This window comes from Ursus maritimus, unplaced genomic scaffold (assembly GCF_017311325.1).
Source record: "Ursus maritimus isolate PB19 unplaced genomic scaffold, ASM1731132v1 scaffold_6, whole genome shotgun sequence".
NCBI lineage: Eukaryota > Metazoa > Chordata > Mammalia > Carnivora > Ursidae > Ursus > Ursus maritimus.
This window is the reverse complement of record NW_024426774.1, coordinates 69,188,103-69,206,799: the sequence shown is the minus strand read 5'-3', so window position 1 is coordinate 69,206,799 and position 18,697 is coordinate 69,188,103. Positions and strand designations below refer to the sequence as shown.

Here is an 18,697-nt window from a genome sequence, read left to right as displayed (position 1 = left end):
CTCTCACTGGTTGTCTCTCTCTCTGTCAAATAAATAAAATCTTAAAAAAAAAAAAAAAGGCTAAAAAGACAAACCCATCTACTAGTGCAAGATATTTGCATCACATATAAGGATTAATATACAAACAATACCAATGACTTAAATAGACAATTAGTAGAAGATATTTCTTGTATACAGGTTTCTCCTGCTATCCAAAAGTTGTTCCTACAAAACCTTGGGAAGCCCAGTGTAAAGTGGAGAACCAATTACCATTAATTTATATGGAAATTTATATGAACATTCCCAAAGCCAAAAAGTAACCTCTCCTAGGCTTTTCTGATACCTTAGGACACATCTTACCAAGGGATGCACAAAATAAATCAAGATAAAGCCCAGAAGCCCACAGGTCCAGTGCAAAGCTATGGCAGCTTGATGCTGAGAAGCTGAGTATAAATCCCCTGGGGAAGGAGCTTGGCAGTGCCCTCTACCTTCTCAAGGGTCACACAGTCTCTATAATGCATGCTTCAAAACAGACCCCGAATGCTATTTTCACTTTGTGCCTTTTCCTTTGTGCAAAAATCCTCTTCAACAGGTACTAATGTAGGTCTTTTGTAGAAGCAAAGTAGTGTATGTAATAAGAACTTCGAAAAGCGGGGAATACCCGCGTATTCAACCCCCTCCCCATTACTAATCTGGGAAATGCAAATTAAAACACAAGGAGATGAAATTTCATAGTCATCAGGTTGGCAAAAAAATTTTTTTGATGAGTATGTGGAGTGAACAATACACATATATTCCTGGTAGCAATTTGTCATGACCAGTTAGTTAAAGTGGAAGAGAAGAATACTCTGTGACCCAATAATTCTGCCCAATATATTTTGCCTTTAGTTGTGTACACCCTAATAAAGTTCTTGACAGTTGTATTCCAGGAGATATGAACAAAGATACCCATAACAATGCTACTTGTAATAGCCTCAAACATAAATAAATAATTGTCCTCAAGAGTATAATAAATTTTGGTATATTCATAAAGTAGAATACGAGTCATCTGTAAAAGTGAATTACTGCTGCAATAATATTAATGAATTTGGTTGGGGTAAGCAAGTTTTAGTACAATTCAATTTTATATGATGTTTAAAAAACAGGGCTAAAATAATGTTTAGGGATCCTAACATGGTAAAATTATAAAGAAAAAATGTTTTTGTTTGCCTAGTCTTTGACAGTCAATTAAAAACATAAATAAATAAAAAAATCTGTGTGGTAATAACCAACATTTTGTGTTTAGGAGGTTTCTTAGTTATTTTGGGGAAAAGAGCTATCAATAATAGTTCTTATAATACCTCTAATACCAGGGTAATATTGAAAATTCTGTACCTTAGTTTCCCTTCTCTGAGCTCTGTCAAGCATTTCCTCTCAGACCATCGTTAATACGGACCTCAGCAAAAGTGCTCTCCTCTAACTTTTTGGGAAATGATCCAAGAATTCCCATATAGAATTTTATTTTTCTTGTCCTAGAGTTGAATATCACTGTAATATTGAACATAGTATGGAAACATTGCAAAAGCAATATCTCTATTAGATATCTTTGAGAGATGCATGGGCTGCACGGATGTGAAAAAATGATCCATTTTAATCCTGAGCCCTCTTCTCAAGATACTGCCATGGCCTTAGACAGTGAAGCTATAGGCAGGGGTTGCAGAGTCCATTATACTGGGCTTGTTTGAACTCTCCACTTCTAAATTATTCTGGTCTAAAGAAATTCATTTTTTTCCTGAAATGTAGAAGACCTGGGGTCTTAACACAAATGTGTACTTTGCAAAATTGTCTTGTACATTTACCTCCTTTTTTTGTAGCATTGTCTTGGTTTTAGGAATTGGTTTATTAGTGGATGTATTCATTACTTGGGTTATTCTAGTTACCCTCCTAAGAAATTAGAGTACAGTTTTCAAACCCCACATCATAGTCTCTTGACCCTAATGCTTACTTTGAGTGACATTTATTTTGTGTAACAATTATGTGTGGTTTGTTGAAGTATTGTTTTTTAAAAGATTAATAAAAGGAAATGTTACATCACTAGCCCACATTTCCTTTTATTTCTTTACTTGTTCTGCTTTATGAAGCAAACTTCCATGCACATTATTAATGACCTTGTTACTAAGTGGTTTCAGTTCATTTTAAGAAGCAGTTTCTCATAAAACTAGAATTTTTTTGTATAAAACTAGAATTTTCCAAACAAAAGTAAAAGATTTTTAAGAAATTTTTGGTGTGAAATACAGGTCTTTCTGTTGTAATATTACATATTATGTATTTCTGAAGACACTAAAATATTGTGTTAGCTGACGGGTCAACTCACCTAAAACTAGGAAGCTTTGTAACCAGAACACTAAGAAAAACAAATTTTAATAAGAATATTAGAATATTTTTAAAGATGTATTTAATTTATTACAAATAAAGAAATACTACAATTTAGAATTAAAAAAAAAAAAGATGAAAATAGCCTAATGGAAGGGTATGCGAGGAAGGGTTGAAGCTACAGGGTTATGGAGGCCAGGATAAAATGCATAAAGATTTGGAGAGAAGAGCTCATTAACACTTCCAAGAAAATGCATGTGGCCAAGCTGTGCCAAGAGGAAGAACATGGGTTGAATGAGAATTGTGTACAATACTGTATTTTCAGCAGCTTGCAGCTTTCCACTATGTTAGCCTATTTTGGGTTCAGCTGTTATTACTTAGTATTGCAAAAACATAGGCTGGTAAAAATCACTTACAAACCAATGTGATTTTCACATTGTACTAAAATCTTTCCCCGATTTACCAGTGAGCTAATTTGTGTTACAGAAAAGCTTGGTAGCAGAATAGGCTGTATGAATTTAAGAGGTGTCTTCTGTTTGGGTTTTTTTTTCTTTTGTTTTTTGTTTTCTGAGGTGGCTTCTGTTTTTGACTTGAGGACTTTGGTAAGTCCATGACCTTTTCGTGATTTGATTCTTTGTGAAGTGGAAATACTATAACTAAAAATAATCTAGCACAACCCTTTTCCCCTGTGAGTGTATTTTAATTTTTTAGTATAAAAATAATGAACACATTAAAGGAAAACTGGTAAAGTGAACAAAAAAATTATCAAGTTGCTAATATAAACCACTTTTAGTGTTTTATATATTTTTACTTTTTCACCAATTTTTAATAAGCTTTTTTGTTTACTTGATAGTCTTCAAGAAGGTATTTCTAATGACTAAATATTAGATTGAATAGATACACTTCAGTTTAATTAGCTGGTTCTCTATAATAAAATGTGTAAGTTGTTTATACTTTTCTGTTGTCTTTAATAATTCTTGGATGAGTGTGTGTGTGTGTGTGTGTGAAAAAGAGGAGGAGGAAAGAATCTGTTTTTCCTATGTAGGAATATTTCACTGAAGTGACTCATAAGTGGAATTATTGGGTCAAAGAATATGATTTTTTTAATGTGAAATATATTTGACATAGAATGTTAAACTAGTTTTGGGTATACAACATAGTGATTCAACAATCATATACATTACAAAGTCCTCATCACAATAAGTACATTACAATATTATTTTTTTTAAGATTTATTTATTTTAAAGGGAGGGAGAGGGAGAGAATCCTCAAGTGGACTTCCCACTGAGTGCAGACCCCCCAAGATCATGACCTGAGCTGAAATCAACCGTCAGACCTTAACTGACTGAGCTACCCAGGCACCCCAGTACATTACAATATTATTGACTATATTCCTTGTTCTATACTTTTCATCCCCGTGACTTATTTTATAACTGGAAGTTTGTGTTTCTTAATCCCTTTCACCATTTCACCCATCCCTCCATACTCTTCCTTTTAGTAACAACCAGTTCTTCATATTTATGAGTCTGTTTCTCTTTTATTGATGTTATTTGTTTTGTTTTGTTTTTTAGATTCCATATGTAAGTGAAATCATATGGTTTTTGTCTTTCTGTGTCTGACTTCTTCACTTTGCATAATGTCCTCTCAGTCTATCCATGTTGTCACAAGTGGCAAGATTTCATTCCTTTTTATGGCTGAGTAATATTCCATTACTTATCTATACCATATTTTATTTATCCATTCATCTACCAGTGGACTCTTAAGTTGCTTCTATATCTTGGCTATTGTAGGTAATGCTGCAGTAAACATAGGGGTGCATGTATCTTTTTGAATTAGTGTTTTTGTTTTCTTCAAGTAAATACTCAGAAGTGGAATTACAGGATCCTATGGTACTAATATTTTTAATTTTTCAAGGAACCTCAGTACTGTTTTCCACAGTGGCTATAACAATTTATATCTCACCAGTAGTGCATGAGAGTTCCCTTTTCTCCATGTCCTCACCAATACTTGTTATTTCTTATCTTTCTGACACTAGCCATTCTGTCTGGTATAAGGTTATATCTCATTCTGGTTCTGATTTGCGTTTCCCTCATGGTTAGTGATGTTGGGCATCTTTTCATGTGTCTGTTGTCCATCTGTATGTCTTTGGAAAAATGTCTATTCAGGTCCTCTGCCCAGTTTTAATTGGATTATTTGGGGATTTTTTGGTGGTGGTGTATGAGTTCCTTATATATTTTGAATATTTAACCCCTTAACGTGTATATTATTTGCAAAAATTTTCTCCCATTCAGTGGAGAAAACCTTTTATCTTGTTTATGGTTTCCTTTGCTCTGCAAAAACTTTTTAGTTTGATGTAGCCCTGTTGTTTATTTTTGCTTTTTTTTCCCTTGCCTGAGAAGACAGATCCAGAAAAATATAGTTGATGCCTAAGGGATTACTGACTGTTTTCTTTTAGGAATCTTCTGGTTTCAGGTTTTACATTTAGGTCTTTAATCTATTTTTAGCTTATTTTTGTGTATAGTTTAAGAAAGTGGTCCAGTTTCATTCTTATGAATGTAGCTGTCCAGTTTCCCAGCACCATTTATCGAAGAGGCTTTCTTTAATCTATTTTTAGCTTATTTTTGTGTATAGTTTAAGAAAGTGGTCCAGTTTCATTCTTATGAATGTAGCTGTCCAGTTTCCCAGCACCATTTATCAAAGAGGCTTTCTTTTCTCCTTTGTTGTAGATTTTTTTTTTTTAAAGAGTTTATTTATTTATTTGACAGAGATAGAGACAGCCCTAAGAGAGGGAACACAAGCAGGGGGAGTGGGAGAGGAAGAAGCAGGCTCATAGTGGAGAAGCCTGATGTGGGGCTCGATCCCATAACGCCGGGATCACGCCCTGAGCCGAAGGCAGAGGCTTAACCGCTATGCCACCCAGGCGCCCCTCCTTTGTTGTAGATTAATTGACCATATGTGTGTGGATTTATTTCTGGGTTCTCAATTCCGTTCCATTGATCTATGAATTATTGGGTCAAAGAATACAACATTTTTAATGATTCTTGGTACATATTGCCAGTTAGCATTCCAATATGGCACTAGTTCCTTGCCCAAAATCATGTATTAAGTATAATGTTTTTTTAAACCACTGTTAATTTGGACAAAAGTAGATATTAATTTTATTACTAATATTTGTGCTTACTGCATACCAGGCACTGTGCCAAATACATTGTCATATTTAATATCACATTTGTGTTTTGCTTTGAGTTTCTTTGATATCAGTGAAGTTGGGTATTTTCTAATATATGTTTGCTATTTATATACTTATTTTTTTTGTGAGAAAAGATGATTCACCTCTTTATTGTGGTGGACTTCGTATTCTAAGTGAATGGTGTCCAGAAGTATACTCTAAAAGGGTAGTGTAGAAACAGCTCTTCTTCTGTCCTTGAAAATACAGTCATAGTTCAAACCTTCCTAAGAGAATGTCAGCCTCTCAGTGTCAGTACTTGTTTTTTAACTTTGCTTGGCTGTGTACTTTGTGTCATCTTTGGCATATATGCTGACATAATATTGTTTTACATCTTAAAGTAATGAGATTTTATTCTAAACTTGTAATTCAGAGGAATAACATATTTGCAACCATCTGAATTAATTTCTGAGGAGAATATATGTTATTCTTATATCTGTCAACAGTATCTGTCTTAATTAGTATTGCTAAAAATATAAGTTACTTAAGAGATTGAGTGTACTCTAATGGACAAAGAACTTGAATATTAAACTCAGTCCGGTTTATAATTTTGGCTCTACTGTTTATTGGTTTTAGAACTTTAGGCAAATGGCTTACTTCACTTTCATTTCCTTATTAATAAAGTGAACTTCAGTTTTCTGATTGTTACCAGTTAGGATGTTTTCTACCATTAAGGATTTTCTTTTAAAATAGAGTAATTCTTAAAGGCAGGTGACACAGCACTTGGTACAGAGTAGACATATATGTTGATGTAAGTTCATTTCAGTTTGAAGTGATTATAATTGGAATGCCTATTCATGCCCAACATTTTGTTAAGATTCATTAGGAATACAAAAGTAAAAAACTTACACATTATGGAATTCATGGCTGCGAAGAAAGGACCATACACAGAACTAAGTAGCAGTGCAAAGTAAGTAGAGATTTTAAAGCCTATAGCATAGCATCTATAATAGAGTAAAATCTCAGTAAGTGTTAGCTACTGATATTTGGTACTCTGATTTCTATACGTGATTGAAGATAAATGGAGATAGAGGTGAAAGGCAAAAGTAGAACATTGGAAATCAGTCATTGCCTTCTTTGAACGTTGACTGCTAAGAGTGTTTGGGTTTTTTTTTTTTTTAAAGGAAGCAAGATATTCTTAATGAACTCTGATTGATCACATTTTTTAAATTCTCTGTGGGCAGAGAGACTTTGGTAAAGTGAATAATTTGGTCAGCTACACAGGACAGAATGTCATCTCTGAAATACACTATGTGCACATATGCACGCACACATGTGCATGTGTTTATGAATATGTGGTTTTCATAATTGCTGAAATACAAACCAAATTATTACAGTTTGATCTTTTCCTTTATAAAGTGTCTTGGTATTTCAAATTATAGTTACAGGTGTAAGTAAGAGAGGTAGGAACTGGATATGGAGAGAACAGTAGTAAGACTTAAAATAAATAGGATTGGGTCATTAGTATTCACTGGTGATGAGTTTTCATTCTTACCAGGATAATGTATTAGTTAGAGTTGTGGTTCTGAAGTCAGCTGCCCAGGTTTAAATTCTGTTGTTGCCCATTACTAACCAGATAAGCTAAAACAGGATGCTTAACCTCTGAGTCATTTTCCTCATTTGTAAAATTGGGTTAATAATAGTGCCTACTTCATAGGATTTAATTGATGGTTAATTGAGATATAGTTTGTGGTATTTAGCACAATACCTGGCCCCCAAAATATTAGCTGATGCTGTTGATAATTTGAGACTACATCTATTAATTGCTGCCAGATTCCAGACAGATTCTTCTACATGTAAAATTGACTGGTTTTCATAGTTCTTGGAGTAACCTGCCAGCCTTGTTCTAAGTAAAATAAAACTGTGGGGATACTTCTCTTATTTCAGTTCTATAAGCATAAGTAGATTGAATAGGATAATGGAAGACATAGAAAGTTTTTCACTGAATTTATAAATGAGGTACTTTTAAGAACCACTAAAAATTAATTTAATAGTACATTACTTATATCACTTTTCTCTTTGGTCAATTATTTTCCTGTGATATGTTTTTTGCATTGAAGTATGTTTCAAAAGCAAAACAAAAGACATTTGAGAAAATAGAGGTAAAAAAGGATAGTTTAGAAATTGCTTTCTTTCCTTCTTGAAAATACAGTGCTAATTCAAATTTTAGAGAATGCCAGTCTTTCAGTGTCAGTACTTGATGAGATGATATAGAATTCACTTAAAATATTGAATGTACTAAAGAAAAAAATTTATAGTAAATAATAATTTTGCTGATAACAAATTTAGTGAATAAGAAATGTTTATTTTTAGTATAATCTATAAAAATATTAGAAATCATTTATCTCTTTATAGTAAATATTTCAGATTTGAGGAAAGGGTTTGTTTGGAATTATTGTTTAAGCAATATTTTAAATTTGGCCTAATACTGAATTTAAATTTAATTATTAAATAAACAATTGTTTGAATTTAAATTTATTGAATTTAATTATAATTTATTAAATAAATTTATAATTTATTAAATTTATTAAATTTAAATGTGGTTATTTTCTATATTGAGTAAGGTCATAGATCCTCAAAATGCATGGATTATAAAGTTTTATAATTCAAAGAAATTCTGCTCATTTTTAATAATAATAACCATTACTTACTAGGCTGTTACTATAGGCTGGGGTCTTTGGTAAGTATTCAAAATACATTATTTACTTTTCTTAATATCACTCATACATATGGTGTTACAATGCTGTATTTTATTTACAGCGTTACAATGCTGTATTTTATTTACAGCATTATAATGTATTATAATACAAATAATATGAAATAAGTTCTTTTCCTTATATTGTAAGCTTTAATGTTTTGTTGTACAAATATTGTGCTTAAATGTTATGTAGGATAATTAGTTGCAAAATTTCTGATTTGGTGATATTTAAATATGTATTTTCTTTTTCCATGAGCTTAAGAATCTTAAGTATTATATTGATTGACAATTGTTTTCTTTATTGCAGAACTGTAAGAGTAAATGGGTCCAGTAATTGGAATGACTCCAGAAAAGAGAGCTGAAACTCCAGGAGCTGAAAAGGTTGCAGGATTAAGCCAGATTTACAAAATGGGAAGCTTGCCTGAAGCTGTTGATGCTGCCAGGCCAAAGGCCACTCTAGTGGACAGTGAGTCAGCAGATGATGAACTCACAAACTTGAACTGGCTTCATGAAAGTACTAATCTTCTAACAAACTTCAGCTTTGGAAGTGAGGGTCTTCCAATTGTTAGTCCATTGTATGACATAGAGGGAGATGATGTGCCATCCTTAGGACCATCTTGCTATCAGAACCCAGAAAAAAAATCAGCAACTGCAAAGCCCCCATACTCTTTTAGTCTTCTCATTTACATGGCTATTGAACACTCTCCAAATAAATGTTTGCCTGTCAAAGAAATTTATAGCTGGATTTTGGACCGCTTCCCATATTTTGCTACTGCACCAACAGGCTGGAAGAATTCTGTTCGACATAATCTGTCCCTGAATAAATGTTTTCAGAAAGTGGAAAGAAGCCATGGCAAGGTCAGTGTTTATGAACATTGCTGTATTTGGGGAGGTGGGAGAGAATTAACATTGAGACCTTAAAATATGGGGAAACTAAAGGAAGACAAAAATAGTCAACTCATAGTTACTTCAGTTTAAGCTTAATTATATTCATCATTTGCTTTCATTGAGATGCTTTTGAATTTCTTAAATATTGATATAAATCTAACAATTTCAGTCTACTGTAGGACATAAATTTGTTTTCTAATGTTCTAATTTTCTATTCTTAGTTTCTGTAGTGTTTCATCACTGTATCAATATGTGTTACTTATTTATTCAGTATGACTGTCTTATGACTGGAATGTAGACCATTTACATTAATGTAATTGATATGGTTGGCTATAAATCTATCATCATGCTATTTCTGTTTGCTCTATTCTTTTCCCCCATTTTTCCTGTCTTTTTAAGGATTGAGTACTTTTTTATGATTCAGTTTTATCTCTACTATTGGTTTATCAGCTATTCTCTTTTTTAGGGCTGGTGATGGTGGTAGTCGTGGTTGCTGTACACTTTTCAGTATATGTCTTTAATTTATCACAGTCTACCTTCAAATAATATCACCATTATACTATTACACCACTTATCTGGCTTTTCACAGAAAAAGTTGACTAATCCTGATGCTTATCAGGATCAGTTCCTTTTTCTTGGATAAGTGTATTTAGCATTTCTTATAGTTCCAGTCTAGCAATAAATTTGTAAGAATCTTTTGTGGAGGTTAAGAAGTTTTTTTTTTCTTGAAGTATTTCAAAGATGTTACTCTCTTGTGTTCTGGCCTGTGTAGTTTCTGATAAGAAGTCTGCTGCCGTTCATATCTTTGTTCCTCTGTAATGTTTGGGTTTTTTTCTGTCTGACTTCAATGACTTTTCTCTTGTATCACTACTTTTCAGCAGTTTGTGGTGCACCTAGGTGTGTTTTTCTTTATTTTTATTCTGCTTTGGTTTTTCAGAGGTTCTTGGATTTGTGGTTTGTTGTCATTTATTAAATTTAGACAAGTTTTGCTCATTATCTCTTCAAATATTTCTGTGGCTCACTTCCTACTCCTGGGACTTGAAGTAAAAATACGTCAGACCATTTGCTATTGTCTTACCTCTTGGTTGCTCTGCCCTAGTTTCTACTCTTTTCTCTCTTTGTTTCAGTTTGGATCATTTCTTTCGATCTTTTATAGGTTTAGTCTTCCCTCTGTTGTGTTCATTCTGCCGATAAACCTGATAAAGGACTTACGTGTATTTATCATTTCTAGCATTTTCATTTGCCTTTTTTTTTTTTCACCAAAGCAAGGTTTACTGAGCAATAATAAAGTGATAGTACAAAGCTCCTGAAGAGGGAGGGGAAACCCAAGAGGATTGCCCTTCCTTTGCCTTTTTAAAAGTAGTCTCCATCTTTCTGCTAAAATTTTCCACCAGATCCATAAACATATTAATTATAGATACGGTGTCTGTCTAATAGTTTCAGTATGTGGTCCATCTCTGGGTCTGGTTTTGTTGACTATTTTATATCCTGTTTTTGTGTGTGTCTCATAATTTTGGATTAAATATCAAACATTGTTTGTAAAAGAATGGTAGAGACTGACGTAGATAATATTTCTTTCCAGAAATAAACATGCCTCTACTTTTGTCAGGTTGTTAGCATGAAACAGGTATTGGTCAATCTAGGTAATAATTGGGATGGGTTTAGGTTTTGTGGTTGTCAAAGTTACCTTCTGAGTACCATGGGCTTCAAATTCATTCAGAGATGGACTGCTAATATTTTGTGCTTAATGTGAGTCCTGGAGTGTCAGATGATTTTTCTTAGCATTTCTGCTCTACCTTCGTCTTTCAGCTTGTGATACATTTGGGGGCAGGAAGAGGGTTAGATATTTCTCTCTGTGCTCTTGCCCCTCCCATAGCAATTGTTTGTTACTTGATATGAGGCTCTTGAGGTGGGAGCAGGAGTTTCTTGATTCTTCTGCTCTAGTTTTAGTATTAAGCAGGCTTTGTATGCCTTTGTCTCAAAAGTAGGACTTTCCTTGCCTTCCCTTGGAGCAGACAGTCTCTCCCATCTACTCAGAGTGGAGTCTAGAACTGTAATCATCAGTAGCCAGTTACCTATATGTGGTTAGTGGTTGGCATATTGAACAGTACAAATATATGATATTTCTGTCATTGTAGAAAGTCCTGTTGTACAGCACTGCTCCAGAGCTCAGGCCAGTTCCCTGCTATTCCCTTCAAGGTAGTTAAACTCTGCCTCGTATCAATGGGTGGTCCTGGGTACAAGTAAGTTACCATTTCTTTTCTCAGGGGCAATAGATCTCTGGTTTGTATCATCTGGGCATGAGCAGATTTCCTGCCCATTACCTAATGACACATGGCCATTGCTTAGTGTCAGTAATGTATGAGGATTGTTGAATGTTGTATTTTTCTCCAGCAGTAGCCATCCTTTACCTGGGACTGGGGTGAGGAGGGTGTTTTGCCACTCTCTCAGTGGCAGACAGTTTTTGCTTCATAGTGGAGCTTTGTCCAGTATGTAGTCAGGTTGTGTGCCTGTCCCACAGTGACACCTGATCTCATCTCATGGTCATTTAAAGCCTGGAATATGGATGAGCTTTTCCTGGTATCCTTGTTCCAGCCTTAAACCTTAGTATGTTCTATATATCCATCACCATTTACAAGGGTGTCTCTCTTAGGTCTCCTGCCCTGTCTAAAGTCTTCCTATGGAGCAGTGGATGGGGGCCTGTAGAAAAATGCTGGCTAGTTGATGCAGACCCTTCTGTCTGGGAATGCCAAGAACGCCAAATTATCTTGCTAGCTCACCCTTGGCTTTTAAGAATTTGTTGTCGTTGTTGTTGTTCAAATATTTTATTTATTTATTTGAGAGAGAGAGAGACAGCGACAGAGATAGTAAGAGAGAGCACGAGCAGGGAGGAGAGGGAGAAGTGGGCAGGGAGCAGCAGGGATCCCGGACCCTAACTCAGGGCTCAATCCCAGGATTGTGGAATCATGACCTGAGCTGAAGGCAGACACTTAATTGACTGAGCCACCCAGGCACCCCTGCTTTTAAGAATTTGTTAAAATTTGAGTCTTTTTTTTTTTTAACCTTATTTTATGACTGCCACTTTTGCTATGCTCTCCCAAAGGTAAACAGTTCGTATGTTCCATGTCTCCTAACAAGGCCCTGTCACACTTTAGGATTCAGTTCTTTCAGTTGTCTTGTGGCCTTAGCTCTCGAATGAGCTTGTAAAAAATTATGATTTTGTGGATTATTTTGGTTTTTTCTTGTTAGACTGGGAACAATGTCCTCTAATGGCTTCCTGTACCCCCCAAGTGGTAGCAGAACTCTCCTTGTTTTGAGTAAAACAAGAACCCTTGTTTTGAATAAAAATTAGGAGCAAGTAATTATGTTTTTAAGTGACTGAAGGATTTTTCTAGGATAGTGCTGTTCAAACTTAAGTGTATACACTAATATCTGGAAAGCTTGTTAAAATGCAGATTCTGATTCAGCAAATCTAGGGTGGAGATTGAGGCTTTCTTTTCTAACAGGCTCCCCATTGATCCTGGTGCCATTAGTCCACGAGTAGCAAGACATTAGGATATATCATCATCTATCATCATCTTACAGCTAACTTAAAAGGAGGTTGTATTAGTTATCTTTTGTAACATATTGCTATCTTAACACATTGTCTACTACACATGGGTATTTATGAAGACCAAGTATGTGTTAGGCTATTAAAAAAGCCTCCGTAATTTGAAAGGATCAATCTCTGTCATAGACAGCCTCCAGGAGGCCCCCAAATGAGCCCTACCTTCCGCTTTTCTTGCCCTTGTAGAGTTCCCTTCAGTAATGAATAGGGCTGACCTATGTAACCAGGAAGATATTGTGAAAATGATGGATCATGCCTTTTGAGGCTAGGTCATAAAAGGCACTATAGCTTCCATCTTGGGCTTTGGATAACTAGCTATAGGGGAAGCCAGATGCCATATCATAAAGACATTTAAGCAGCCTTATGAAGAGGCCTATGTGTCAAGGAAATGTGGCCTTCTGCCAACAGTCGTGTGAATAAGTCATCTTGGAAGCAGGTTCCCCCAGCCTCAGTCAAACTTGCCTTTCAGATGACTGAAAGTTTTAGGAATGTTGGATATGTTCTTTCCAACATGTATTTGTTGGATTTTATTTTGAATTGTATCATTTAATTATTTTCTATTTTTAGAGCTACTGTGATTATACTTCTGGTGGGATATAAGAGGGGAACTGTCTAATAGGTACCTGGAAATATGGTACAGAAATAGTGGTAATGTGGGATTAAAGCTCTAAGTTTGGAAGTCATCAGCACTGATTTTCAGTAGAAAAATCTAGGAAAAATATGTTGTAGTGGAAGCAAAGGAGGGTAAGTTTAAGTGTGAATGAGCAACAGTATCAAATGTTGCAGAAATCTTGAAAATGATTGGTTAAGAAGAAGTGATTGAGACAAAACAGATTGGGATTCAAAATATGGTGTGCTCGTATATGTGGAAGGATTGAGTAGGGGTGGAATATAGCTTTTGTAAATTTTCAGAGTATAAATATTTCCATCATGGCCAGTTTCAAGCTACCAACATTCTGTCATTAAATGTGAAATTGATAGGAGATGTTTACAATGAGCAATACACCACCGTGTGTAAAGAATTCATCTAATTCAATAAGAAAATGAAAACTAATTTAAAAAGTGGGTAAGATTATGAACAGGCAGTTAACAGAGGAGGAGATACAAATGGCCAATAAGCATGCAGAGATGTTCCTCCTCACTAGTAATCAGGGACATACAAACTAGTATGTTTGTATGTTGTACCCCATTAGAATGCAAACATTTTAAATGATAATATCAATTTAGATAAGGATAGGGGAAATAATACCGATATTTTCATACCACTAATAGATTAGAGTGTAAATTAGTATGACCATTTTTGAGGGCAACTTGGCTACAATTATTAAAATTAGAAATGTGCATATCTTTTGTTCTAGTGGATTAGATTCCAGTTTCTCCCTGAGAGTAACATTCATACTTGCATACAATGAGATGTATATCCACTGTGGTATTGTTTGTAATAAAAATTACAGAATATGTCCAGTGTAGTTTGATTTGTGGTAGTGATCAAAAGGGATTTGTTTTTATCCTTAATCTTTAAATGTGTGCATTATTTATATAATTAACTTGAGCATTTTTGAATGCTCAAAGAAAGAAGTTAAGGAAGTGAGAGCTAGCGAACAAGAAAGCATACAGTCCAGAGTATGGGGAGAGTGTGATAAAGAGAAAGAAATCATCTTGTGAGATAATAAAAAATATGAGGATAAATATAGAAATTGTAATGTATTGGGATAAAAATTAGTAAGCTATTACCACAGGTCAGGGTAGGAGGAAAGAAACTGGCAGGTGATGGTCTTCACAAAATCAATAGCCACACTGCTTAAATGTCTGAAGTTTGGACAGAAAGTGATACAGTCGGGTAGGATTGGTGTTGCTTGTGGATTTTTTTTTTTTAATTTATGAAATACTTCTAGAATCAGTGTTTCGAAATAACAGTACTCTTGTAATCTGCAGAAGGCAAGTAAGTTGTACTTAGTTCCAAAAAATGTTGGAATTAAATTTGGCAACCTTGCCAGCACTTTTTTGATGAATAGGTCTTATCTATAGATGATAATCTCAAAAAAAATGTCAAGATGACAAGGTCTGGGCCAAACTACAAAGTGGTAATGATACCCAGTTAGCTGGATAGCTTCTGATGAGATTTTCCCCCCTATCATCCATACCATAGTTAATACTCTCCATAGACAGGTCTAGGTATTTATCTGCCTCAGTATTTTAAAATTATAAAAGTTAGACGTGGTCTTTTTTTGTTTTGGTTTGGGTTTCATGTTTTAAATATTTAAACATCCAGGTCTTATATCTACTTCTCTAATTTTTTTAAAGCCAAACTAAGACACTATAACTGTGAGACTTGAGCTGGGAAACACAAAATTAGAAATGTTCCCTGGTTTAGTACAGTTTTAGTCTGTATATTTGCATAGTGATGACTTGCTTCAATAACTGAATCCCAGGAAAAGAAGTCATGCCAACCACTATAAAAGTTCATAAAAGTTTTAAGCTATAAACAGGACTTATGAATGCCCTTTTTGATTAGTTAATTACTTTTAATTCAGTCACTCTAAAAGCCACAGAAAAGATAGTCGGGGGAAAACTATTAAAATGTACAGGGCAAGTATGTAAAAACATTTCAGGAATAGTGAACATTGCTTTTTCTCCCAAACTATCTCTACAACTAACATTAAGATCTTTTTGAAGTTAATTTCTTAGTATATTCCTTATTTCTTCAAAACCTTCAGTGGTTCTCTACCATGTAAGTCCAGAAGCCTTATAGTTCCAAAAGGCAAAATAGTAAATGAGAGAATGCACATTTCCTGTTTCCATTGCACAGACTTATTTTGTATAGGCAAAGTTAGTTTAAAACAATACTTAACGTCTAAAACTATTATTTGTCTTCTGTCATCTAAGCACAATAATGAAGGGGCAAGATTTTTAAGTGAGAGTTAGTTTAAAATAAATTCCTCTATTCTGAAGACTCTAAAACATAATGTTAGCAAATACATAATTTTATCTCTTGTTACTGATAGTTTGTGAACAGACCCAGTGAAAGGAAATGCTTCCATGGTAACATAAACCAGACTCTTATTTGGAAACCTTACTCAAGATACTTAACTGCCCTGAACGGCAGGTTTTCAGTACCAGTTCTTCCCATTTACTATTTCAAGGAAATAGCAATTCTACTATGGTCAGAACAATTTGTAATTCTCATGATAGAATTTAAAAAGTAGACTATTGAACCAGTTTCTAGGAGTGTAATCTCAGGAATACCAAGATAGAACATGGCTAGAATCATTAAAATAATTGTCTTGGTCAGGATATGAAAAATAATTCATACATAACTTTTCTGTATGAAACTGAACCACTTCAGGATGTTGTGGGTGTTAATGTTTTAAAGTCTTATTTCCCTATCATTAAAAAACACATTTATCCCTTGGGCCAACTGACTGAAGACATATCTAATTTAAGTAATTTCATTCAAAAGTACATTTGTAAAATTTGACTTCCTTTGAAAAACAAATCAAAATTTCAAATACTTACTTAGTATATAGTTCATGTGTTATTTTGCTGCTGAAGGCCAGAAGAAAGTTTCACCTAATAGTATGGTGTGTTTCTTTCTATATGATATGACAGCTGTGGTTTTTCTTTTCCTATATATTTAGGTTGCTAGGATGTTAAAAACTGCTTACACTGATAGCATACTTTTTCTAAAGCAGCTGTTTTTCCTTCTAAATTTAGTTTATTCCTTGTTCTTTATTACCTTTTATGTCTTACTCAGAATTAATTGATTTTGTTCTTGTTGATTTTTTTCAGAACTCCCTCTTAGAGGTAAAGGAGTAGAATATACTGCTATTAAACCATATAAACGTGGGGTGCCTGGGTGGCTCAGTCGATTAAGCAGCTGACTCTTGATTTTGGCTCAGGTTCATGATCTCAGGGTCCTGGGAACAAGCCCCACATCCAGCAGGCTCCGCAGTCAGTGGGGTGTCAGCTTCAGGATTCTGTCTCTTTCTCTACCCCTCCCCCCACTTGCTCACTTGTGGTCTTTTTCTCTAAATAAATCTTAAAAAAAAAAAAAAAAAAAAAAACAGGGCACCTGGGTGGCTCAGTCGATTAAGCGTCTGCCTTCAGTTCAGGTCATGATCCCAGAGTCCTGGGATCAAGCCCCAAGTCAGGCTGCCTATTCAGCAGAGAGTCTGCTTCTCTCTTCCTCTGTCTCTCTCCCCACTTGTGTTCGCTTGCTCGCTCGCTTGCTCTCAAATAAATAAATAAAATCTTAAAAACATATAAATTCTAACTTTATGCCAATTTCAGAATAACCCCCAGAAATAAGTATTCATTTATTTTGCAGCTCTGTGTCACTTACACATAAATTACCTTATCTTTTTTTGTTTGAAGATTTTATTGATTTAATTTAATTTTAATTTTTTAATTTTTAAAAATTTATTATTTATTTTCTTGCATGGCTGTGGAGTTCTGTATGTAGGCTGTGTATGGATGTGGCCCATGTGTAAGGTATACTTGTCGTCCAGCTTCTGTTCAGGATGTGCAGTTAAAGTTGTTCAGCTAAGGAAGTAGAACAGGTTTATCCTGAAGGAAGAGTTAGCAGGTGATAGATATCACAGTTCCCAAAGTCCTTCAATTATTTCCTTTGACTACCTCAAGTAGGGTGTGTAGCATATTGATGGTTTTTTAGAATACTCTCTTGATTTATCAATTCCATTCTTTTCCTGATTTCTAGTTTAACAATGATCAATTTTCATATAATATATTTACATTACATAACATTATCTAATTTTCTCTCCACCCTTCTCCAGATATGATAAAAGCTTATTTCAGATATTTCAATTGTTGTTTACGAATGAAAGTGGATGGGGCACCTGGCTCAGTTGGTTAAGTGTCTGACTCTTGGTTTTGGCTCAGGCCAAAGTCTCAGGATGGTAAGATCGAGTCACCAGTAGGGCTCCATGCCCAGTGTAGAATCTGCTTGAAATTCTCTCTCCCTCTGCCCCTCACCCTCATGCACATGTGTGCTCTCTCTCAAATAAATACATAAGTCTTTTAAAAAATGAATGAAAGTGGGGGCGCCTGGGTGGCGCAGTCGTTAAGCATCTGCCTTTGGCTCAGGGCGTGATCCCAGCGTTCTGGGATCGAGCCCCACATCAGGCTCCTCTGCTGGAAGCCTGCTTCTTCCTTCCCCACTCCCCCTGCTTGTGTTCCCTCTCTCGCTGGCTCTCTCTCTGTGTCAAATGAATAAATAAAATCTTTAAAAAAAAAAAAATGAATGAATGAATGAAAGTGGATATAAATTTGCCTTTGGCCACATTCTCTTAGTTTTCATATAGCTATGTTTATACCCTTTATTTACTAGATAATCTAAAATTGTAGCTTGGGTATCTTTTTAATCTAAGAGTATTATAAATTTCCAAGTTGTCAGAGAATTTTTGTTGTTGTTGGATTTTTATTTTATTTATTTATTTTTTTTGCACTGGAGTCTTAAAGTTGTGAACTTTAAAAGGGAATTTATTTTTCCTCATGGCCTAATCAATGTTTGTAGCTTTTTCCATTAATCTTTGGAAAGCATATTCTACAAGAATTCATTAATTACATCAGTTTTTCTCATAAGTGTTCCACAGAACACTGACTTCCTCAAATATTACCCAGGAGAAGGAGGTTCTATGTCAGATAACTTTAGGAAACCATATAAAACAAGTATAATGATAGCAAGACTGTTTAGATCCCTTAACCTGCTGGTATGTAGTGTGATCTTCTAAGAAGGACGGAAGTAAAATGTGCAGCATTTTTCTTTTTCTTTTTTTTCTTTTTTTTTTTTTAAGATTTTATTTATTTGACAGAGACACAGCGAGAGAGGGAACAATCAGGGGGAGTGGGAGAGGGAGAAGCAGGCTTCCCGCTGAGCAGGGAGCCCCTTGCAGGGTTCCACCCCAGGACCCTGGGATCATGACCTGAG

The 18,697-nt window shown here is 34.8% G+C and overlaps 1 protein-coding gene across 3 annotated transcripts in view; it reads left to right on the top strand.

Moving 5' to 3' along the window:
- The window catches only part of FOXN2 (forkhead box N2), a 62,803-nt gene that overhangs the window by 24,932 nt on the left and 19,174 nt on the right, over positions 1–18,697 (top strand). For 2 of the 3 annotated variants that reach the window (XM_040623499.1, XM_040623498.1), the window contains exon 2: positions 8,563–9,113. In XM_040623499.1, coding sequence (XP_040479433.1) covers positions 8,577–9,113 — 537 coding nt within the window. In that variant the 5' untranslated portion in view covers positions 8,563–8,576. Of the gene's footprint in view, positions 1–6,392; positions 6,468–8,562; positions 9,114–18,697 lie in introns of those variants that run through there. The other variant, XM_008699848.2, reaches the window with a different exon arrangement.